General features: G+C 41.2%; 1 protein-coding gene across 1 annotated transcript in view; it reads left to right on the top strand.

Annotated features, from left to right (window-relative positions):
- The window catches only part of LOC118574784 (protein sel-1 homolog 2-like), an 83,288-nt gene that overhangs the window by 18,837 nt on the left and 39,849 nt on the right, over positions 1-24,602 (top strand). Inside the window, 4 exon segments of the mRNA XM_036175663.1 lie at positions 14,829-14,931; positions 19,807-19,861; positions 19,863-19,974; positions 21,785-21,787. Of these exon segments, the coding sequence (XP_036031556.1) occupies positions 14,829-14,931; positions 19,807-19,861; positions 19,863-19,974; positions 21,785-21,787 (273 nt within the window).

Consider the following 24,602-nt stretch of genomic DNA (forward strand, 5'->3'; position numbering starts at 1 on the left):
TCACCGCTAATAACAGCAAGAGGCAGAACCTGGAATCAGTGGGATTCCAGAGGGAACAATCCATTTGGAGGCCGGAAGGTTTCTTATTGACCCAGACTCAGCTCCTTCTCAAAGTCCTGCTTTAACAAAGATATTTAAATTTTCAAAAGTGCAATATGTCAAGAGTATTTCACCCCATATTTACCCACAAAAGGCCGGTTTGCTGCTTAGCTAGGAGATAGTTCTAGATAGAACCTGAAAATATCAATACCCTTGTTTTGGCAAGAAACAAATGGCACCTTCCAATGGAGTCATTTGAGAGAAATTTAAAACAGGGGCCTTTTCTAAGGGTTTAAACTGGATGTAGTGAAACCACAAAGCTTCCCTAGACTAGTAGCAGGAGTAACATTGTCATCTTAAAGCTCCAAAGGCCCTCAGGGTAGTAGTGACTACTGGAATTGAGAATACAAAAGGAGGAGCTTGGAGAAGCTCTGTGACAGAATTGTGACCCTAGGTCAAGAAAAAATGCCAGGCTACGGAGTCACAGATTGGTAAGCCAAGGAGTATTTACCCTTATCTCATTCTCTGCATACTCTTTATATTCTCTACGGTTGCCTTTTGACCTAACCTATCCAGAAACTGTCGAAAGGAGTTCACAAGAAAAGCACTCAGGGGGCTTCCAGCACACTGGCTTTTTAGGCAGGCAAATTAAAACATGGACTAGAAGGGATTTATCATATCATTGACATATGATAAATTAAAAGTGAAATTACAGAGCCTTAAAGGGGGAATGTCAGAGGTCATCTAGTCTCACATCATTTTTGGTACTCCTAGTAGATGACATGAGATTATCTAAGTACATGAGATTAGCCACTGGGTCATACAGGCCCTTGCTATTCTTCTATGCACACCTTTCTTATAAAGTTCTTAACTTACATGGAACCCACAATGATCTTAGTCCCCTCACATCTCCTGCTAGTCAGGGTCAACTTGTGGTGGGTGGAGTTGGATTTACTAACCATGATATCCTGTATTCTACAAAAAAAACTATTGCTATTTCTGACATCAGAGCACAGTGAAGATATAATGTATTCATGGCAAATTGAAAGCCTTTACCCATGGAGTCATCTCATTGACTTATTACAGAAGTCAATGATACAGGGCCAAATTTAGAGCCAAGAACTCACAGTAGTCCACTATAAATCTCCAGAATAATATTTACCTGATCATCCAGATAGAGTTTTAAATGTGATGAGGTTGAGAAATTTGTATTTGCTGAAATATGTTGAATGGCATGCATGTCTTTGTTTGTGAAGCTGCCTTAATAAGTGTTTATGGATAGGAAAGTAGATGAACATCTGCTCCTGACCCTCTCCCACCCGACACAGGAATCTGCTATCAGCTGATGCCAGTTCTTCAAGGAGAGACACTTTCTTGCAGACCCAGGGAGAGGATTGAGAGGTTTTGCTTGTTTACTTTGGGTTCTTGTTTGTTTATTGATTGATTGGGTTTTTTTTTTTTGAGACAGGGTTTCTCTGCATGCTTTTGGTGCCTCTACTGGATCTTGCTCTGTAGACCAGGATGGCCTCAAACTCACAGAGATCCACCTGTCTTTGCCTCCCGAGTGCTGGGATTAAAGGCATGCCCCACCACTGCCCAACCTATGCTTTTATTTTCTGAGATTATAATATCATTTCCCTCTTCTCTTTCCTCCCACCAAACCTTGTCTTTCCAATTCATGGCCTCTGTTTTTTCCATTTAATTGTTGTTGGTGTTGTTGTTGTTGTTGTTGGTGGTGGTGGTGGTGTGTGTGTGTGTGTATGCAGTATATAAATACAACCTGCATAGTCTGTATGATGTTACTTGTATGTATATGTTTTCAGGGCTGACCAGTGGTATTAGATAAGCAATTGGTGTGCTGTTCCCTGGGGAAGACTGTTTCTCCTTCATGCAGCATACTTTAATTTCCAACAGTTCTTTCTGTAGGGTTGAGGCCTCTTGACCTTCCCCTTTTCATGTTAGCATGTCTATTGGCGGCATCCTTGTTCAGCTCATGTGTAGGCAGCATTGAGACTTCACGTTTGTTTGTTTGTTTGGGTAGGGTTTCCAGTATCCCAGGCTGGGATACAGAGAGTGTTTGTGAAAAGGTGAGAAGAATTACACAGAAAAATATGGAGAAATGTTTGGACCCAGGAACATGGTGGTTGTGCTAAGTTGAGGTGCCAATAAACCCCCAAATTGGGAGATACAAGTTGTGTTTTTAAATCATCCATGCCTGAGATAACCAAAGAAGTTATTTTAATCCCTGGGGTATATCAGCCTCTTTTTCTGTTCTGTGAAATCTTAAGTCTGCAGTTCTCAGACTTGCTTCATAAAGAGAAAATTCTTTTAGAATAACTCAAAAAGAAGTTGCATTTCCCTGTGAGTCAGTGGTATGTGGTGATGTCAGGAGAGAAGGATGGTCACTGGAGACGGGAGGTTGAAGGGATTTTGAGAAGTCATAGACAGATAAAACATGCTTATTCACTGGGGGTGGGGGGAAGCAGGCAGCACATAGAACATCAGGTACCCAGACACACACCACCACACTTGGGTAGAACATAGGCAGGTACAGACACACACAGACAGGCATACACACACATAGGCAGGCTGATGAGGGCAGAGGTTCCCTGGTCTTTGACTTCAGAGCCAAATTTATATAAAATGCATACTTAAGTGCCAGTCTGCCAGCAATAGTTATGTGACAGATTATATACCACTGTTGGTGTATTTAATATTCTGCAGATATCCAATGTTAGCCATTTTGTGACCATTTTATACCCCTTCCCACCCAAGCCCATCATTAGCCACCTTGGCCAGTGCCAGATATCTATAACAGCACCAGGTTGTTTAATATAAACTGGCCCTTATCAGTTTGTGTTCCCTACAACTGTAAACAGCATAAGAACAGTACTTGGGACATCAGGAGTTAAACAAGAGGAAGCTGTGGAGGCAAGATCTCCTCTAAAGGGAAAATTTGAACTTTACAAGCTGTGAAAATAAAGCAGTAACATGGGGGTTAGACGTGATTACAGGCTCACTCTAAACTTTGTGGAATTCTGACCTTCTTCAGTCCCCATTTAACATTCCCATGCACAGGATACAAGCTTCACAATGAGACACAGGTGTTCTAGACAAGTGCTGTTCCCCAGAGCACTGAGTCCATCAGAACAAGAAACAAAACTCAGCCTAACTAGCCTCAAAATGCTTCTGTTCTAGAGATGGAAATAATTAACATCAAAGTCTCTAGAATGTGCATACGGTTTCCCACGCTTTGAAAACAGAGCAATGACTCATTTTCAGTCTTGCCAATTGTTCTTTAACTCCGAATTTCTCAAATATAACAAAGAGTAGTTACATACCCATTACTTAAAAGCAAGATATGTTGTTCCTGGCACAGTATCCACCATATGCTCAGAATGAACAGAAAAAAAAAAAAACTTGATGAATTAAATTGTGTCAAAATTTGTCTCTGTGCAGTTAGGACATGGTCTCAGAACGGAGTTCAAATTCAGAATTTTCTTTGAAGTATGCTATATTATAGGTGCTATTCAAAGGTAAAAAACCTCTAGAGCACATTTGAGTGATGTTTTACAGTTGAATGTGATGTTCTTACAGGCATTATCTTTAAAAAATGGTGCGGTTTCCCTCAGAGTACCTTAACACTGTGACTTCAACAGCTAATTCTTTCTTCTGTGATAAAATTAAGTCTAAAAAAGTAATTATCCTTAGTAAATTGTTAGCAAGACAAGTCAATAGCCAGCCTGAGCCCTGGAGTGGTTGGAGCCTGCTCTGGCTCTCGTGTTCCTTCCTGCCTCCCGTGGGATTAATCAGCATACATTTTAGTTATCATCCTCAGCCACTACCACGGCCTTGGTTGGAGGAGGGTAGTTTACAGCTCATCTAAAACCAATTTAGACATTCCTATTTCTCCTTTCTACAATCTAAAGCAGCTAGGCTAAGTTTATCATTTGCATTCTATTTTATCGACTTTTTGAATATTTGCAACAGACACTGGGAAATGCCAGGCAAAGACTCCTTTAATGAAGAACATGTCCCCAGTTGCTGAGGCTACAGTCTACAGATAGCCTTCAGTAGCCAGTCCCTAATGGGGTAGTATTCCCAACCAGACAGCTATGTATAGACAGCTGGCCCTTCCACTGGTAGCCACTGCTGACAGCCATCAGACCAGGAGTATAAAACCCTGATCATCTCACCATACTTGGGACAGTCCTAAGGCTACTCTTGCTCCAAACTACCCTGTGGGGTGCCTGCAAAGTGTTTTTGTTTGTTTTTGTTTTTGTTTGTTTTTTTTTTTTAATCAAACCTGCTTCAGGATTTTCCTCTGCCCAATCCAACTTCTCCCCAGATGAGGGTCCAAGGACACTTCACAGAGGGAGAGGTTGGGAGGGAAAGAATGACTGTGTCTTGGATCACTCACTGGCAAGACCTCTTTTCTCTTTTGATCTTTAAGGATCGGCCTCAAAGACTGTCTGTCTTATGTATGTCTTGAGGGACCTAAATCAATTTTATGTGTTGGGGGAAGGATGAGAAGGAAATGCCCAACTTAAGGGAGCTTGGTCTCAGAGTTCTAAATTCTCCTTCTCCTTATTAACAGGGTTAATTTCCAGCTACTAGGCTGGGGAGCCAGGCTTGATTTTTGAGAGAGAGAAATAGGCAAGACTCAGACACCCAAAGGCACTTCTTAAACACGACTCTTTCGACATCTGCTTCTCAGGGAACTCAGCCCACACCTTACTATCTCTCCGACTGTTTGCTGAAAAACTTGGTCAAGTCAACACAGTTCCATGCAAATGAACTTAGGCCATTCTCCCAAAGTGGTGGTTAATTCAGTCTGAAGCCCCTCCTGTTTCAGATGCCTGGAAACGATGCCCATGGTGTTCCAAAACTTTTGTTTTTTAAAGAAGTAGTGGCTACATGAGCACAGATTGAGTCACACTGCCTAGAATTGAGCCGTCATCTACTGTGTACCAGTTGAGTGACCTTGCTCAAGCTGCCAGACGTCTTTGTGTCCACACCACCTCAGCATTAAAATGAGAATGATAGTCCTTCTCATAGTCGGTGAAAGAATTAGTAAATATAAGCACTGAGAATTGTCTAACTGCTTTATAAGTAGTCATGCCTGCTATTGTATATTGTTTGAATCTTATCTTATAAAACATATTTAGCTGAATTAAGAGTTTTAGGTAATAAGATCCCTGATCTCAAGTTTTACTTTCATAGATGCTTGAAGAAAGGGAGTATTTTTCCCTACAGCTAACACTTCCTCCAGTGCTTGATGACAATGAACAGGAAATAATCAAGTATAATATTGCAGTAATATTAGTCTTATTCAAGTGTTTTTTTTAGTTAATCGCATCTTTATCTGCTAAACCCTGTGCTGAGTCACTTTTTTTCTTGGATGGGATGTTATTTTTAGTAACAGATCATTATTCTCCCTCCTTTGACAATATTCTGTCTTCTTGGCACACACAAGCATGAATGTGAAGAATTTTCCTGATGTGAATCCTGAAAATCAGAGGCTGAAGTTGTTCCGTATTAAATGCAACTACAATTAGTGAGGACACAGTAGTCGCTGTGAGAGAGTTTCGCTGCTGTGGGAAAGAACCTTCCATTTTTATCTCTTGTCACTTTGTGAATACACCTGATTTGTGGTCAGACTCAGTGACTCCTGGCTCATCCGTCAATCCCTTTAATTCTTGATGATCCTTTGCATAATACATGATGTAAATATAACTTGAGATGTGAAATAATTTATTATCCTTTTTCTGTAGGTTTTCTAGGTAACTTAACAAAGTATTTGCTTATAATCTGGATGTTAAGATTTTAGAGTCTGTGGCTAAACATAAAAAAGAAGGAAAAATGTAGCAAAGGGCAGAGCAAAGTGCTTTTGGAGAAGATGGAGCTTTGAAGGGATATATGGAATAAAGGCATGATAGGCCAGGAGTGTGTACAGGTGACTCAAGAGATAGGCACACCTAAGTGTCCTTTCAAAGGATATATATATATATATATATATATATATATATATATATATATATATATATATATATATATGGCTTGAACATAATTAGGAAAGTTGGCAATTAAATTGAAGGGTCAGCAATATTAGCCAAAAATTACCATCATCCATAGGAAGGTCATCTGGATCCAGGAACTGCCAAACACAGGGAAGTTTACCAGCTACACTGCCTACTTATAATCTCAAAAAGCAAACCTTGTCAGAAGTGGGTGACTGGGAAATGCAGTTGTCTTACAAAGGCAGCGTTCCAGGCTGGAGACCTAGAGAGACCGTAGAACATTATAGTCCCTCCTACCTTTGGCAGGCAGTCCATGCTGTGATTTGGGCATGTCTCTTCCCCCAGGGAAGAAGCAGTTTGTTTCCATGCAATCCAGGGTGAGCATGGAGTTTCCCAGCACTGTTATAACAAAATACCATGTAGCAAGAGGCTTAAACAACAGAAATAATTGTTTTCTTGCAGTTCTGTGGACCCAAACTCTAAAGCCAAGGTGCTGGCAGGTTTGGCTTCATTTGAAGGCATCTGTCCCTGCCTTCTACTAGGTCATCTTCTCAACTAATTCCTTGTAACCCAACACAATGGGCTAGCATGTTGGCCAAGTACAGAGCCAAAATCAGCAAGCATAGTTAATACATGAGGAGTGGAGATCTATTCCTGCAGCAGGCTAAGAGATGATAGGAGTTATTTACAAAGCAGAAAAAAAAAGAGTCAACAGAGAAGAGAGTCTCAATTGAGGGATTATCTCTATCAGATATGTTGTGGGCATGTCTGAGGGGACTATCTTTGGGTTTTGTTTTTGAGATAAAGGAAGAGAGTGTGTGTTTCTCTATGTAGTTCCGGCTATCCTGGAACTTGCTATGGTAGACCAGGCTGGCCTTGAATTCCCAGAAAGCTGCCTGCCTCTGCCTCCTGAGTGCTGGAATTAAAAGCATGTGCCACCATGCTCAACTGTGGGGGATTATCTTGATTGCCTTAATAGATATAGGAGGGCCAACTCCACTCTGGGTGGCAGCACTCCCTTGACAGGTGGTCCTCAGTTATATAAGAAATCTAGCTAAAGTCTAGAAAAATGATCCAGCAGTTAAGAGAATTTGTTCTTGCAGAGGACCCAGGTTCAAATCCCAGCACCTACATAGTAGCTCAGAACCATCTGTAACTTCAGTTCTAAAGGACCTGACACCCTCTTCTGACTTCTGCAAACACGAGGCATACAAATAGTACACAGTCACATATACAGGCAAAACACATATACAAAAACTAAAGATAAATAAAATCTAAAACAAAAAAAAAAGCTAACTAAGTATAGGCCTGGTAGTGAGCCAGCAACAGCAGTCCTCCATGGTGTCTGTTTCACGTTCCAGCCCTGACTTCCTTCAATCACAGACTAAAACTTATAAGCTAAAATAAACCTTTTCCTTCTCTGAGTTGTCAGAGTATTTTTGTCAAAGCAGCAAAATGTAACAGAACACCTATCATAAGAAAGCCTCTTTTTTTTTTTCATCAGGGCAGAGCAGTCACCTACAGACTGGCCAGTCAGAGAACTACAAACTCAAGGAGGCCCTTTAAATCTGTTGCTGGCAGCATATAGTGGAGAAGTATTAAAGACTAAGAGACCAAACAGAGCCATTTATCTGGTGTTTCTAGGTTCTTATCACTGTCAGAGGAAGAATTAAAAATAAGACAAAGTAGAGAATGGGGGCAAGATTTTGTTTAGAGTGTCTTAGTTAGGGTTTCTATTGCTGTAAAGAGACACCATGGCCATGACAACTCTTACAAAGGAAAACATTTAATTGGGGCTGGCTTATAGCTCAGAAGTTTAGTCCACTGTCATCATGATGGGAAGCATGGCTACACACAGGCAGACATTGCTGGAGGAACCAAGAGTTGCATCTGGATGTAACATGAAGAGAGACACTGGGTCTGGCTTGAGCATTTGAAACCTCAAAGCCCTTCCCTGGTGACACACTCCCTCCAACAAAGCCATGCCTCCTAATAGTGCATTCTCTTTCAACCATCACAGTCCACTCCCTGTCCCCAAAGGCCTGCAGCCATATCATAAAGCAAAATGCACGCAGTCCAACTTCAAAAGTCCCCATAAGCTATAACATTCTCAACCCTATTTAAAAGTCTGAAGTTCAAAGTCTCTTCAGAAATGCATAGGCAATCTCTTAACTGTAACCTCTTGTAAAATCAAAATAAAAAAGCAGATCACACACTTCCAACATATAATGGCACAGATATACTTTATCATTCCAAAAGGGAGCATAGTGAGGAAATACTGGACCAAAGTAAGACAAAAACCAACTGAGCACACTCCAAACTCTGCATCTCCATGACTGATATCAAAATGCTCTTCAGATCTCCAACCTTATTCAGCTTTGATGACTGCAACACACTTCTTTCTCTTGGGCTGGTTCTATCTCATGTTAGCAGCTTTCCTAGGCCAGTATCCCATGACTCTGGCATCTCCAACGTCTTGGGGTCTCCAAGGCAATCCAGGCTTCAACTTCACAGTTTCACACAATGGCCACTCTAGGCCTCCATGCCAGGACACCCCAATGTATGTATGTCTGGCTTCAGTGGCTTTCCTTAGTCTCAGAGGGAGATTCCATAACCCCTCCCTTCTATCCTTGATTCTAAAGTTCTAACAATATGCAAAAGCTGCCAAGTTCCAACACTTACTGGAACTGGAACATGCCTATGGGGGGCATTCAAACCACCACACAGAGTGAAGGCAGCAACATCAGTGAAGCACAGGCCAGAGACACAGCTCCATGTTATAGCTGCCTATGGTAGCCTGAGCTCTTTTCAGAGACCTCTTCTCCAGGGATTCTTTTTGTCTGTTTGTTTGTTTTTTTGTTTTGGTTTTTCGAAACAGGATTTCTCTGTGAAATAGTCCTGGCTGTCCTGGAACTCACTCTATGGACAAGGCTAGCCTTGAACTCACAGAGATCTGCCTGCCTCTGCCTCCCAAGTGCTGGGATTAAAGGCGTGTGCCATTACTGCTCGGCCCTGATTCTTAACTTCATAGCAGAAAAGAACTTCAACGTGAACCAGTATGATGCAGAGTCAGAGTTTATTGAGAAGATAGTTTAATATAGATTTAAACAAGGAAGAGAGAAGCTCAGGGAACGGAGAAGATACACCTGAGTGTGAGTGTGACCCTCTCAAGAGGGAGTCACACTCAGTGTCTTTACAATAGCCACAAGAGCATTTTTTGGTGGCATCTAAAGTTAAATCTCAAAGGATTCCTAAAGAACCTTTCGTTTTCAGTTACTGAGCTAATAATGTGGCCCCAGAATTGCATGGCCTGGGATTACAGCTGATAAAATAAAGCTTAAGATCATCAGCGTTGCACAGAAAGTTAGAATGTTTTCACTGTTAACAAAAATTAATAGTCTTGTTTGTTAGATTCCCAGAAAATGTGTTGGAAAGAAATAAGACCTCATTTGAAGGTCATACATGCTCAGACATTAGGAACAGTTCATTGCTATTTTAATATGCTTATTTGAAATATCTATATATAAAAGGAATTTTGTCTCTATAAAAGCAACTGTCTTAGTTAGGGTTTCTAATGATGCGAAGAGACACCATGATCCTGTCAACTCTTACAAAGGAAAACATTTCATTAGAGTGGCTCACTTACAGTTCAGAGGCTCAGTCCATTATCATTATGGCGGGGAGGATGGTGGCAGGCAGGCAGATATGGTGCTGGCAATGTAGCTGAGAGTCCTACAACTTACAGGCAACAGAAAATGGTGTCGGTGTCACACTGAGCAAAGCTTGAGTGAAAAAGAGACCTCAAAGCCCACCCCCACAGAGACACACTTCCTCCAACAAGGCCACACCCACTCCAACAAAGCACACCTCCTAAGAGTACCACCACTCCCTATGAGATTATGGAGGCCAATTACATTCAGACTACCACATTCTACTCCCTGGTCCCCATAAACTTGTAACAATACCACAAAGCAAAATGCATTTACCAACTTTAAAAGTCACCATAGTCTATCATAATCTCAACAGTGTTTACAAGTACAAAGTCTCTTTTGAGATTCATGTAATCTCTTAACTGTAATTATCTGTAAAAATAAAAACCAAAAAGCAGATCACATACTTCCAACATATAATGGCAGAAGTTATGTATCACCATTCCAAAATGCAGGAAAGGGAGCAAAGCAAGGAAATATTGGACCAAAGCAAGATGGAAAACCAGCTGGGCAAACTCCAAACTCTGCATCTCCATGCTTAAAGTCAAAATACTCTTCAGATCTCCAGCTTCATTCAGCTTTGTCCACTGCAACACACTTCTTTCTCTTGGGCTGGTTCCACACCCTGTTAGCAGGTATATCAAGACTGGCATTTCTAACATCTTGGGGTCTCCAGGGCAATCCAGGCTTCAACTTCACAGCTTCACACAATGACTTCTCTACTAGACCTCCATTCAGGGACACCTCTGACAAATGCCTGGCCTCAGCAGCTTTCCTTAGTCTTGGGGGCAAATTCCATAGCCCTTTTCTTCTATCCTCAGCTCTAAAACCAGAACCACATGGACAAAGCTGCCAAATTCTGCTGCTTGCTGGGGCTAGAACATAGCCCCTCATTCAATTACATCTTCATCAGCTTTCTGTTTTTCATTGTTACCTCTATTGCCTAAGCTTGGCTGTCCTAAAACTTGCTCTGTAGACTAGGCTGGCCTTTAACTCAGATAACCATCAGCCTCTGCATCTATAGTACTGAGATTAAAGGCATACACCACCACTCCAGGCTCTAAGCTTTTCTTTAGTTCCTTTCCACAAGTTAGAAATTTAGCTGAGTGGGATCTTGACCTGAGGTCACCACTCCCTTTATTCCATTTCTTAATCTGTTTATTTCCTTGAACAAAAGATTTAGGTCCATTCCACTTCCTGATGCTCTTTCTCTCCTCAAAGTTTGCATTTTGTAATTTATCCTGCTCAGCTCATTCATTTTCATTATGAATCTCCATTAGAGTTATCACTCATAAGCACAAGCCAGAGTCTATACCAGGCTGTTTTGAGATTTCTTCCGCCAATGGAATTAATCTAAATCTCTTCACTTTAGCCTCAGGAAGACTCTTCGGACAAAGGAGAAAGACAGTCACTTTAATATCTCAAGAACAATCTCTAGGCAACATACTAAAACTCTTCTCTTCTGAAAACTCTTGGGTGAGGCCCCCACAATTCATTAAATCACACTCAGTACCACTGTCTGCCAGGCTTCTACTAGAATGGCCCAGTAAGCAGCACTTAAAGCATTCTAACTGCTTTTGTACTCCACAGTCCCAAAGTCCACATTCCTTCAAACAAGAGCATGGTCAGGCCTATCACAGCAATACTCCTGTCCCTCTACCAGCTTCTTTGTTAGTTAGGGTTTCTATTGCTGTGAAGAGACACCGTGACCACAGCAACTCTTACAAAGGAAAACAGTTAATTGAGGTGGCTCACTTACAATTCAGAGGGTCAGTCCATTATCATTATGATGGGTCTTGGTTGCATGCAGGCAGACATGATGCTGTGAAGTAGTTGAGAGTCAACTGGACCCCTGGAGCTCAGCCTGGCACCCGGCTGGCCGTGTATCTTTGCATCTGCTTCCATCAGTTACTGGATGAAGGCTCTATGATGACAGTTAGGGTATTCACCAATCTGATTACCAGAGTAGACCAGTTCATGTTGTTTTTAAGGCAAGGCTTCTGTGTGTAGCCCTTGCTATCCTTGAACTTGCTCTGTAGCTCAGGCTGGCCTCGAACTCAGAGAACCACCTGCCTCTACCTCCCAAGTGCTAGGATTTAAGGTATGTGCCACCATGCCCAGCTGCTTTAATTCTTGTTCTCAGATAGAAAAAAAATGTCAACCAGACTCAAGAATAAGGGTCTCTTTTCCCTTCTCATGTCCCCTTATTTCCCCTGTCTTTCTATCCTACCTCAAAAACAAAACAAAACAAAACAAAACAAAACAAAACAAAACAAAAAACATGTTCTCAAGAGGTGGGTATGAGTTTCTCTAGAGTCACATTACCCAGACTTTGGGTAGCTTGGCCTTATCAGCAAACTTCAATGGCAAAGAGGATTACTGAGAAATTAAGGTATATGTGTTCAGGGGCAACAAGGAATTCCAGGACTGGGTCATGATTTGCCAAGAATAAGGTTCAAACCCTCCTCCCCTTTATTGTTCTTGTATGAGAGTTTTGGATGTGTCTTTACACCAGATGCATGATGGGAGCAGGCAAATTTGCAAGGCTGATTATATGGACAGAACTGTTATTATTTTGTAATAACAAAGCAAAGGACTGTGAGCAGTTGTCTTGACCCACCATGTTGATCTCATCCACTCTTTCTCTCTCCCTCCCCAGCCCACCTCTGCTTTCTTCTGATGTCTATCTAGTAGTCTGCCTCACATCAAATTTAGAATGCCTCCTGAAATCATTTCCTTACTATGTTTTCCCAAGTTTGGAACCTTCAGATCATAGGAACAAAATTAAAGCATCAAGAAGATAACTTTATGTGATCTTCATTTATCATGGTCTGTTATTCCTCGTTCTCCCTTTCTGTTCTTGATCCAGCTGGGATCTCCTGCTCCCCTAAGCTTTCTTTCCCTCAAACCTTGCCCTTCAATTACTCCCACTTTCGTCTATGTTGTTCATGTAGATCTCATCCATTTCTCTGTCATTGGGTGATCCCTGTGTCTTTCCTAGGGTCCCGTTTAATAGGTACAGGATTAGCAAAGTGCTGGAGAGGTCCCCAGAAATCCACAATGATACATCCTTTGTAGACTGCTGTCAATGGTCGAGAGAAAACCTGATCTGACCTAGTCTGGTGATCAGATGGCCAAACACCCTAACAGTCATGCTGGAACTCTCATCCAATAACTGATGGAAGTGGATGCAGAGATCCTCAGCCAGGCCCCAGGTGGAACTCCAGGTGTCCAATTGTCAAGAAAGAGGAGGGACTGTAAGAGCGTGAATTGTTGAGACCAAGATTGGAAAAAGCACAGGGACAAATAGCCAAATGAATGGAAGCACATGAATTATGAACCAAACACTGTGGAGCCCCCAGCTGGATCAGGCCCTCTGGATAAGCAAGACAATTGAATAGCTTGAACTGTTCAGGAGTCATCCAGGCAGTGGACCAGGACCTGTTCTTAATTCATGAACTGGCTGTTTGGAACCTTGGGCTTACACAGGGACGCTTTGCTCAGTCTGGAAGGAGGGGACTGGACCTGCCTGTACTGAATCCACCAGATTTAAATGAATCCCCCCGGGGAGTCTTGGCCCTGGAGGAGATGGGAATGGAGGGGAGGGGATGGGGGAAAGGAGGGGGTGGCGGCGGGAGGGGGGAGGACAGGGGAACCCATGGCTGATGTGTAAAATTAAAACACAAATATAATAATAATAATAATAATAATAATAATAATAATAATAATAATAATAAAACTTTATCTGGAAATTGAACCCTGCTATAGTCATGAAAATATGTATTTCAATACATTTGGGAAGGCAAAATAATTACTAATAAAAGTAACAGCCCTAGGGAAAAGTTTTTCATGGTAAATCATTCCCTATAGTCTATCTTCCAGAATGTATGCCCATGCTTTGAAAGAAAGCATGCTAATATCAATAATTGCTATTCTATACACAGATTAGTCAGGTTTTTTTTCCTCTATGACTTTTCCCTTTTAATTGTGAGTATAGATAACATATAACTCAAAGCAGAAATTAGATGCTAAAATGTCTGGTGTTTCTGAACTGTTTGAATAACTTGAAGCTTTCAAAATAATTTAAAATTTACTTTTTGGTTATTTTTTTTACTTTTTAAAGTAGACATCTCTTGTTATCTTGTCTGGGAGGAAAAAAAAGAGCCACTTAAAGTTCTTTGTGCTCCTGATAATGAGGCTTCAAATCCCAAATGCATTTCCTTGGAAAGGGCTTCAGGCTCTATTTTTCTATCAGGCTTCACTGTGTATTGTAATGGACTTGGAGACAAAGGAAGAGAGAGCAGAAGGAGAGGACAAAGAGAAGGAGTTGAAGGGTGGGAAATAGGAGTCTGTCCAGTTAGCTTCCTTATCAATAAACCAAGTAATAGTGTTTTTTTTTAAATTACTGTTGCATAAATGTTAGAAAAACATAATTTATTTTTCTTAAGTCTCATGAGACACCTTGATGCATCTCAGGAAGGGTTTTTTTTTCCAGAGCTGAGGATCAAACCCAGGGCCTTGTGCTTGCTAGGCAAGTGCTCTACCACTGAGCTAAATCCCCAACCCCTCAAGAAGGTTTTAAGGAATGGCAGAAGCATTACACGAAGAAAAATTTGCAAGACAATTGCCTCTTCAGCTCCTGTGCCCATTCTGGTAGTCCTGGAGACACCTGGGCCATGTCCTTGTAGAATCTCAGGGCTCTAAGCATATGGACCCAGTGCACAGACAAGGAAGGCATTGACAGCCAGGACTAAGAACACAGCACCTCGGATCCTACCTCTGACTAGGGTGAACCGGGAGACCTCTCACCTTCTGCATGCAGAAGCCCACATCCTTTTCTTAGGCTGAGAACACCTCTCCTTCCATTGGAAGCATCTCTTTCCTCTACTGTCCAGGCCCCTGAGCTAAGGATAATACCAAATGACCTACTTGAAATGCAAATACTGGACAAAGGAGTCGCAGAGCTCAAAACAAAATGCTTGCACAGAGTCAGCACATTGCTTCTCAAAATTTAAAAATAGAAATAATATTGGGTTTTATTCCCTTTTTCCCCATATAGTCAAAAAGCAAGCCAAGAAAAGTATCCCAGATAAAGGAGATGGATCATTTAAGATGGGCAACAAAATGCTCCAGGAGTCTAAAAGCCAAAAACAGAAAACAGAGTAAGTGTCTAGTTCCTTTAGCCAAGTTAAATTTCCAGGTTGAAAAAAAAAATAACTAGACAATCAGAAAATCTAGTTCAATTTGTTCATCAGCTTTTGCTTTTAAAAGGGTTCAATGATTACTTAAGGATTCCCAAATTGATCCCTTTAACAAGCAAGAGGGTTGTATTGAGATTGGGATTCCTTTCCATGAAGCAAAATGCAGACTTAAGTGACTGATAGGCAAATTCAGCAAAAATGCTTTTTTACTCTAATTGTAAGAAATTTCAAATGAAATAAAATGGTTTGTGTTTTAGCATGCTTTATTCTAACTGAGTATTTGTATAGACCTATGGCTTTCAAAGCACTTTTTTTTTTTTCTGAGACAGGGTTTCTCTGTGTAAGAGTCCTAGCTGTCCTGGAACTCGCTTTGTAGACGAGGCTGGCCTCGAACTCACAGTGATCTGCCTGCCTGTGCTTCCCAAGTGCTGGGATTAAAGGTTTACAACACCACCGCCCTCAAAGCACTTTAATACATATGATACTGTTTTGTTCGCAGATGAGTTTGGCAAGGTAAGTGTTACTTCATTTTCCCCTTTAAGCCCTGGGACTGAGGCTAGGGAGACAGCCATTGGTGGAATACCTGCCACCTGAGCACAAGAACCCAAGTTTGAATCTGAATCACCTGAGTAAAAGCCAAGCACGGTGACCCACACCTGTCACCCTAGCACTGGGGTTGGGGACAAGCAGATCCCCAAGGTCCCTGGCTTCCAGTCTAGTTAAGTGGTTCTAAGAGCTCAGCAAGAGACCTTGCGTCAAAAAAATAATGTGGAGGGTAACAAAGGAAGACTCCCAATGTCAGTATCTGACCTCAACATGCACACACACACACACACACACACATACACACACACACACACGTACGTGCATATACATGTGCAACACTACGCACACATGCACATATACACAATTTTAAAAAGAACGAACAAACAAATGCTGGGCTGGGTTTCTCAGCCTGCAGTATGAGAGTGGCAAGAGATAAGTAGCTCACTAGTCAAGTCCCTGTCGAGTCAAGGGATCATTTAGATTTGGTCTGATAGTTCAAAAACACTCCTAGAAGGTCCCAAGTAATGGTTCCACTTCACATTGAAGGGATCCTTCCACTTGGGTATAGACAACAGGGGAAAATGCAGTCCTGGGAGCAAATCTCCCACCAGCACAGGAGCTTTTACAGCAGACTATTCTTGCCCAGGCTATCCTCATCCCAATCCTTGCCCAAAAGTCACAGAAGAGCAGCTTGTTTTTTCAGCAGCAGAAGGGCATCTATGAGTTGTTCCTGACCCTTCTGAGCACTGGGAAACAGAAAACCAGAGTTGCTCAAAGCAAGACATCCAGGGGTTTATGGGAATGCTAAGCAAAAGTTCTTGTACTGTTAGGATAATGCATCCTGTCCTTAAGTCAAGCAGGCCTGTATTCTGCATCATATCTAAGATGCAGAAAAGTGGAGAGGAGAATTACAGTGTACACCACCAGAGAAAGGGGAATCATTTCATTTCTCCAGCCCACCGCCTTGTTTTGTCACTTCCCAGCATAAGGATGATGTAGCTTGAAATGGCACTAAGCCTTTCGGCTTGTCCATGTCTGCATTCTGCATGCATTCTTCCTAGGGTTGGTCCTTCACCAAGAACTACTCCTCGACAGAAAGAAGGGATGAAGATAAGCTGCTCTCCACAGCAAGTGACTGGTGAGCCCTGGAGAAGCGTTTGGACCTTCCTTCCCTAGTACCCATCTCAGCAGCCAGCACCGCAACCTTTACAGATGATGCCAGTTGCTCACTTTATTATGTCTGTCCACGTGACCCAGATTCTCCTCATTGTTCTTCCTCTTGGGAACTGCAACTCAGCTCTTACTCTTTCCTAGTCAGAAGCAACTTCTCTGGTCCTGGGTTCTGCTTCTTGGATCTCTTTTATGACTTTGGATTTTCCTAATAAGAAAGCCATCATGCCACCCCTGCTCATGGGATTAAAGACTTCTACAAAGATTTGTTTCATAGTCTGCTGCTGCCTCTTTGCCAGTACCCTCCTCAGTCCAGTAGGCTGTAGGGTTTTGTAGCAGCAGGTGACAGAAGTCTCCAGGGATGCTGTTTCTCAATTGTCAGGCTCTCTTCCTAGTACCTATATTTGGTCCTAGACATTTGTCTTTATCAACTGTATTAGTTATTTTTCTCATCAATGTGACAAAGCAAAAGCAATTTAAGGAAGGGTGTATTTGGGGTCATAGGTCAAGGGTACAGTCCATCCTGGCAAAGAAGTGATGGAACAGGACTGTGAGATGCCTGGTCCCCAATCGGGAACCAGAATGCTGATGATCAGTTAGTTGTCTTCCCACTTTTATTCCATACAGGAGCCCAGCCCATGTGATGGCTCCACCCATACTCAAGGTGGGTCTTTAGTCCTCAATTAACTCTTTCTGGAAACAACCTCTAAGACACACCCAGAGGTGTTTCCTTCGCATCAGTTTGACAAGACTGTCACATAGCCTCCTCTTGTCAGCTGTCTCCCAAACACACCCTTTTAAAGAATGACATTCCATCCCTGCTCCCTAAAGTCTTGTGTTTAACTCATGAAAAATTGCATTTAGTCCATCACTGAAAAAGTCTTCAGAGTTATTAACTGCTCAAAAATCCAAACTCCAAAGTCTCTTCTGAAACTCAACAGAAACTCAACCCAAACCATCTTTGTTCACAATTCTTTTGCTTCCAATCCTTTCCTTACCAAGTTCCTTGCTTTTCATATTTTTCTGCTTTCTCTCCCATTGTTCATCTAAATAAGAGAACTTAGATCATAGTCTAAATGTGATCCTAATACAAAATTCCATCAACCAAACAAACTAGTTTATTATTTTTTAGTTCAGTGTCACCCAAGTTAAAAACACGGGCAAACTGAAGCCAAAATATATAACATGAATGCTCTCTTATATAGAGAGAGTGCACTCAGAGTTCCCACCAGAATGGCTCAGTAAGCTATGTTTATAGCATCCTAGGGCTTCTCTAGCACATATTTCTCAGCTCTTCCACATTCCTCCCACAGACAAGTTCTAAAAGACCATCAGCCGCATAGTCACGTTTGCCATATCAATGGCCTCATACATTGGTACACATTTCTGAATTGGTTACTTTTTTCATTGCTTTGACAAAATGTCTGACAAAGCAACTTAAAGAAGGCTTTGCATGGGGTCACAGCTTGAGGTCATACCATGGCAGGAAAATCACACAGCAGGACCACGAGACAACTGGCCACACAGTCAGGAAACAATGAGATGAAGGCTGATTTCCAGCCTGCTTTCTCCTCTTTATTCAGTCCATAACCCTAGCCTGTGTGATGGTACCACGCAGATTCAGGATGGGGCTTCACCCTTAGTTAAACCTTTCAGAAAATGCTCTCTTACAGACACCCAGAGAAATGTTTCCCTGGTGATTCTAAATCTAGTCAAGTTGAAAATCAAGACTAAGTCATCACATTGACCTTTGTGACCTTTTCCCCAGTTCTTTGCTTTCTAGAATCTTAGCTTCCTTTGACTATGATTTCTTTCTTCACATTCTGGCTTCCAGCTTGTTCCACTGGAGTACAGACCCTCTATTTGACAGGCAGAAATCCAGTGCCTAACTGGATATCTCTCTGCCTGAGGGTCTTTTTCCTTAGCCTATATTACTCTAGCCAGCTAGCAACTTTAGCATTGGTATAGATAGGTTGTGCATAAAATTAAGTCTCTACATTGTTTTAAATTGGAATCAAAGACTGGTGTGTGTGTGTGTGTGTGTGTGTGTGTGTGTGTGTGTGTCTGTGTCTGTGTCTGTGTCTGTGTCTCTGTGTCTGTGTCTCTGTGTGTCTGTGTGTTCCTATATTTGAACCAAGATTAAATTATGGGTAATACTTTTTGATCTTGTACTACCAAAGAAATGTTATAAAAGTAAGAACAAATCCCCAAAACATTTTCTGTCTCTGACCTATGTTTGGGCTTTGTTATGCCTTCTGGCACTGTGTGCAATACAGATCAGGTGACAATGCAGTGTAAGGCAATCTTACAATGTCTGTATTTTAACCACTAAAATTTCACACCATTCGCCACCTAATTACAGAACAATTATTACACTATAAAATTTTAATCAATGGGATCATCCTAACAGTACTAGCTAAATAACGCCCTATGCCAAGCATACCACATGGTCATCTCACAGCAGCCTTGAGTAGGTGTTACAACCATCCCAGTGTTATGGCTGAAGAAAGAATGGAGAAGTTAGACTAAAGCTTTCCAACTAGCAATTGGTGGAGCCAGGTCTTGAACCTGGCACTTAGATACTAAAGCCCCACCCATTAAAGTTTGTTTGGATTGTTATTTTTCTAAACAGTCTGGCTCTTCTGTGTTGAAGAACTAGTTCTGCTTTTGAAGATTATTTTAGACTATAAATTTATCAACATTCTTGTGATATGGACTTCCTAGATGTGACATTTCAATTATGAAAATTCTTATATTTTTTTGGAATTTATTTTATAAAACAAATGCTTATTAATAATGTAAGTGACCATAGAAGATCTCACTGCTTTAGAATAAGTCTTTAATTTTTCACTTTAGTTGGTATATAGGCTTGACACATGGTATAAATTACATAAATATCCCATTTTTGGTGGCTTCATAATTTGTCAGACAGCTTTGAAATTTAAATCTTTGATTGACATAGAAGGAAATTATTGGTCTAGAGGTATAACGGATTTCAGCAAAGCTGCATCATTACTAATAGTGACAACCACGGTTTACCTGCTAGAAAGACATACAAAGGAGGGAGCAGAAATTTTCACTTTCACTAATTGACTTCCTGACTTTACATTCTCAAAACAGAGCCTACATACTCTTTGCCAGAGCAGCTGACATGGGAAATTTGAAAGCTATGGAAAAAAATGGCTGATGCTTTGCTGTTTGGAAGTTTTGGCACGCAAAATACAACAGCAGCTATCCAGTTCTATGAGTCCTTGGCTAAAGAAGGATCATACAAAGCCCAAAACATAAGTTTTGAAAGACAATGAAATTTTTTTCAATAGCTACATCTTCAATTAACAGAAACATATGAAAGGGGAGAAGAAATAATACCCCCACACTCTGCAAGGACCCAGACCTGTGGCCACTCAGAACACACTGAAATGGCGTCCAGGCAGGAGTACAGCAGGAAGTTGGGATAAACTGTGTGGTTCATAGGAACAGAGCAGAGCTGTTCTCTAGTCTACCTTCCCATCTATCCATGTATATGTTTTGACACAAGACCTCTGAATCCAAACATTGTTAAAATATATATAGAATGTGTTCATCTTTGAAAGAAATGTGGAACAAAATCTTAAGGTAATGCTTGCCTGACTTTTAATTTCAAATCTTTTATAAGCTAAGTGCGTTTCTTTTTCTATTTTAATAAATGTGTTTTACTTTATTCCAATAATAAAATAACCATTTCATAAAAAAATCAGAAAACCTGGGGCTGGGGAAGTGGCTCCATTGGTAGTGTGCTTTCCTGGCACAAATGAAGTCTTGAGTTTTAGCTCCAGCCTTGTATAAAACAGGGCTTGGTGGTACATACTACAATCCCAGCACTCAGGAGGTCGAGGCAGGAGAATCAGAGTTTAAGGTCATTCTTGGCTGCATAGCAAGAGAGAGGTAGGAGGTGGAGAGAGAATAGAGACAAAGACCTTCAGGAGTCAATCCCCTGGCTCAGCTATTATGAGGACCGCCACGTATTTTCACTTGCCCTCTCACTCTGTGCGGCTCTCTTTTTACACCGCCCTCATCACATGCAACTGCACACATCATTTTGTCTCAGCTCCTTAATATAAAGTGAAGGCATGCTTTTATGTTGCTATAGTGTTTTATGAAAAGGTTTTTGTCTGACTTACAAACAAAATTCACACCATTAGCCAAAAACCAAAAATATAAGAATTCAGAACATACAAAGACAAAAGTAAGGTCACCTAAAAGGTGTACACTAGAGACCTTTCTTGTTACTATCCAATGCAGTACAGGAAATAGGCATGGAGTCAGATTCAGTTTGAATGCACCATTATGCTTGCTTAGTGAATAAGCTAGTTATTGAACAAAAACCTTTTCCCCTTCTTCTGCATGGGAATTTGACCTTTGGTTCACACTCCAATTCTGTTTCCCAGGTAACATGATAAGAATAAAATTTGAACTGTGTCTTTACCTAGCATGCCTTATGAAGGAAATGGCCTCTGACTGGCAAATTGCCTTTGGAGGGGGAGATACTAGAATGAACTATTGAGCCTGATGATGGTAAACCTTTCAATGAGACCCCCACGTCTGTGTGAAGTCATTATGTGGGGAAGAAGTATTTACACCAAGCTGGTTTTCACATCCTCTCCACATAGGTTTCCTCTCCTTGCATCTGAGTCACATTCTGAGGCATCTGGGATGGCAGCTTCTAGAAGACTGTATACACTGCTAAGGAAGGCTTGACACTTATCCACTGGCACACTGTGGTTCATTTGCCCCAATCCTTCCAGAATATGGCTGGTGGCAAATGGGGTCCATGTGGTTCCTGTGGAACTGTATGCTTAGTTGAGCCAGAAGAAGTTGAACCAAATACCCATGATAGATAGGGCAATCTCTCTAAATCTGCATCTATAAAATTAACGTAATTATAAAACATTGGACAATGCAACTTGTTCAATAGTGTATTTCTGACATTTAGCAAAGTGAGACCAAAAAATGTAAATTTGAATGAATTATAGTCATGAATGGCTTAATGGAGTTATTGTGGGGAGTTCAATTCCATGCCTGGAACATCATGGACATTCATTATAAAAGAAGAGAGAAGTGGGTAGATAGGGAGGGTTAGTGACTGCTAACAGGCACAGTTTCAGTTAGACAGAGTGAAGCTATAAAAATGATTGTCCTCACTATTATACTTCTAGAACTGTTATACTAGATAGTTTTTAAAATGAGACCACATATATTTGCTGCTCCCTAGCCAGCTCTTTATTCACTTAATACCATGGATATCTTTCTAGGTAAATACATACAGATCAATGTCATTATTTAAAGATCCATATGATCTTAATTTATGTTGGTGGATACTGTGTTTAACTCCATGGAATTCTTGCAGTTATATATAAAAAGAACACAGTGGACACAACCGTGAATGTTAATAAAATACAAGAATTGTTAAATCTCAGAGTTTGGTTAACCAAAAATACAAACTTTGGATGACCCTACCATTTATATCACCTAATTCCTTTCCTTATTTTCAATGCACATACAAATTAAGTCAACCAGACTGCACTCTCATCAAATAGTTTGCCATTGGCTTTAAAGTTAATCAGAAAATAATTTTCTAGGGCAAACCTAGTAGCAGAGGAGACAGCTCTAAGCTACAACTGCTGGCCATGAATTGCCATGATCATCTTTTTATAGAGAAGCAGGCACTGATGGGAAACTCTAGGACACGCAGACACAGGCTGCAAGGTACCACAGTGAGGTAGCACAGCAGGAGTTCCCAGACCATTTTCGATCATATGTGGCCTTGGGTCCTGCATCCTAATAGCTTTTCCATCTTGTGTTCATGTTCGGTATCCCTAAAGAAGTTATGTCTTGAAATCTCTGTTTTCTCAGACCTAAAAAGGAGCTTGGTAATAACGTGTGCACTTCATAAAGCTGCTGAAAGAAGTAAATAATACCTTCAAGATTTCTTAGCAAATGTTAAAGGGCATTAATGCATTCTGGTGTGTGACAATGTTCACCTCAACAGCTCTGTCTTTTAGGTCAGCCAGTCCTTGTTTTATCCATGGGTTCCAACACTACCCCAACCCTGGGATGTGTCCCTTCTGAGTCTCAGTTTCTTCAGATGTAAAAGTGAGGTTATCTGTCCAGTATGTGTGTGTTTGGTCTCAAGGAAGACCAGAAGAGAGAATGCGTGTGAACAAACTTAACCAACAGAGGCTGACATTGACCTGATATGCAAATTCCAGTCATGCTGTTGAACTGTGACATGTTATACTATTGCTTGGTAAAAGTCCTCTAGCAAAGCCCACTTACCCCTTTTCTGACATCCTGCTACTCCTTTAATCTCAGGCTGACCCCATATGGATTAGGAAACAGATCATTTGTATAAAGATGAATAGGAAGTCTCAAGGACTGCAGCTGAATTGAGGCTGAACTAAAGCTATCTATCTATCATGGTTACCTCTAGCAACTTCCCTAGCAATTGATTTACTCATTCATTCATTCATTGATTTATTGTACAAAGAACAGCCAGTTGAAGAGATTTTGTGCCACAGACCATCCTGATAACAGCTCTCTAATAGGGCTGGCCAGGAGCATCTTTGTTGGCCTGCTGTTTAAACTAGCCTAATCTAGGAACACTGTATGGATTGTCAGAAATGTTTCTGGTAACTGGGAGGACAGAAATGCACCTAAAGAACCTGGAAATGTGACCAAATAACAATATTCTTATATATAATACATGTGATTTTATATATACTGTGTATATATTATATAGAGAGTATATAATCTCTCTCTAGTGTGTGTATCTGTGTGTCTGTGTGTCTGTGGATGTGTGTGTACAGAGAGAGAAAATATAATCTGTGTGTGTGTGTGTGTGTGTGTGTCTGTCTGTCTGTCTGTCTGTCTGTGTACAGAGAGAGAGTAGTCTCCATGAAAATGACTCATCAGGGAAAGGTGCCTGTCTGTAGCCCAAACCCTGAGTTTGATTAGTGAAAGGATATGACTGTCTACCAGGAGTGGTCTTTTAAACACCTAAAACACATGCTTATTGTCACACACACACACATACACATACAAATGTAATTTTTTAAGTCATTGGACTTAAATATACACACTTCTTTAACTATACAATTCAAAACAGTTTTACCACAGATTATATGAAAATCCTTTCTATCGTAACTACCACAGATGTATAAAAGAGAAAGATGTGAGTGATGTTTTACTGTGTTCTGTGATTTAAAAATAATTGTATCTCAATGGCAACGGCTCCACATTTTCTTTCTTTATTTCAATTTTTTCTCCTTTTTTATTTATTATATTTGTGTTTTAATTTTACGCATCAGCCATGGGTTCCCCTGTCCTCCCCCCTCCCGCCCCCACCCCCACCTTTCCCCCATCCCCTCCCCTCTATTCCAATCTCCTCCAAGGCCAAGATTCTCCTGGGGATTCATTTAAACCTGGTGGATTCAATACAGGCAGGTCCAGTCACCTCCTTCCAGGCTGAGCAAAGTGTCCCTGTGTTAGTCCAAGGTTCCAAACAGCCAGCTCATGCACTAAGGACTGGGTCTTGATTCCACTGCCTGGGTGCCTCCCAAACAGTTCAAGAGGGCCCAATCCAGTTGGGGGCTCCACAGCTTTTGGTTCATAATTCATGTGCTTCCATTTGTTTGTCCCTGTGCTTTTCCAATCTTGGATTCAACAATTCACACTCTTACAGTCCCTCCTCTTTCTCCACAATTGGACTCCTGGAGCTCCACCTGGGGCCTGGCCGAGGATCTCTGCATTCACTTCCATCAGATATTGGATGAGAGTTCCAGCTCGACCGTGAGGGTCAGATCAGGCTTTCTCTCAACTGTTGCCAGAAGTCTACAGAGGATGTATCATTGTGGATTTCTGGGGACCTCTCGAGCACT

Source organism: Onychomys torridus, chromosome X (assembly GCF_903995425.1).
Source record: "Onychomys torridus chromosome X, mOncTor1.1, whole genome shotgun sequence".
Classification (NCBI taxonomy): domain Eukaryota; kingdom Metazoa; phylum Chordata; class Mammalia; order Rodentia; family Cricetidae; genus Onychomys; species Onychomys torridus.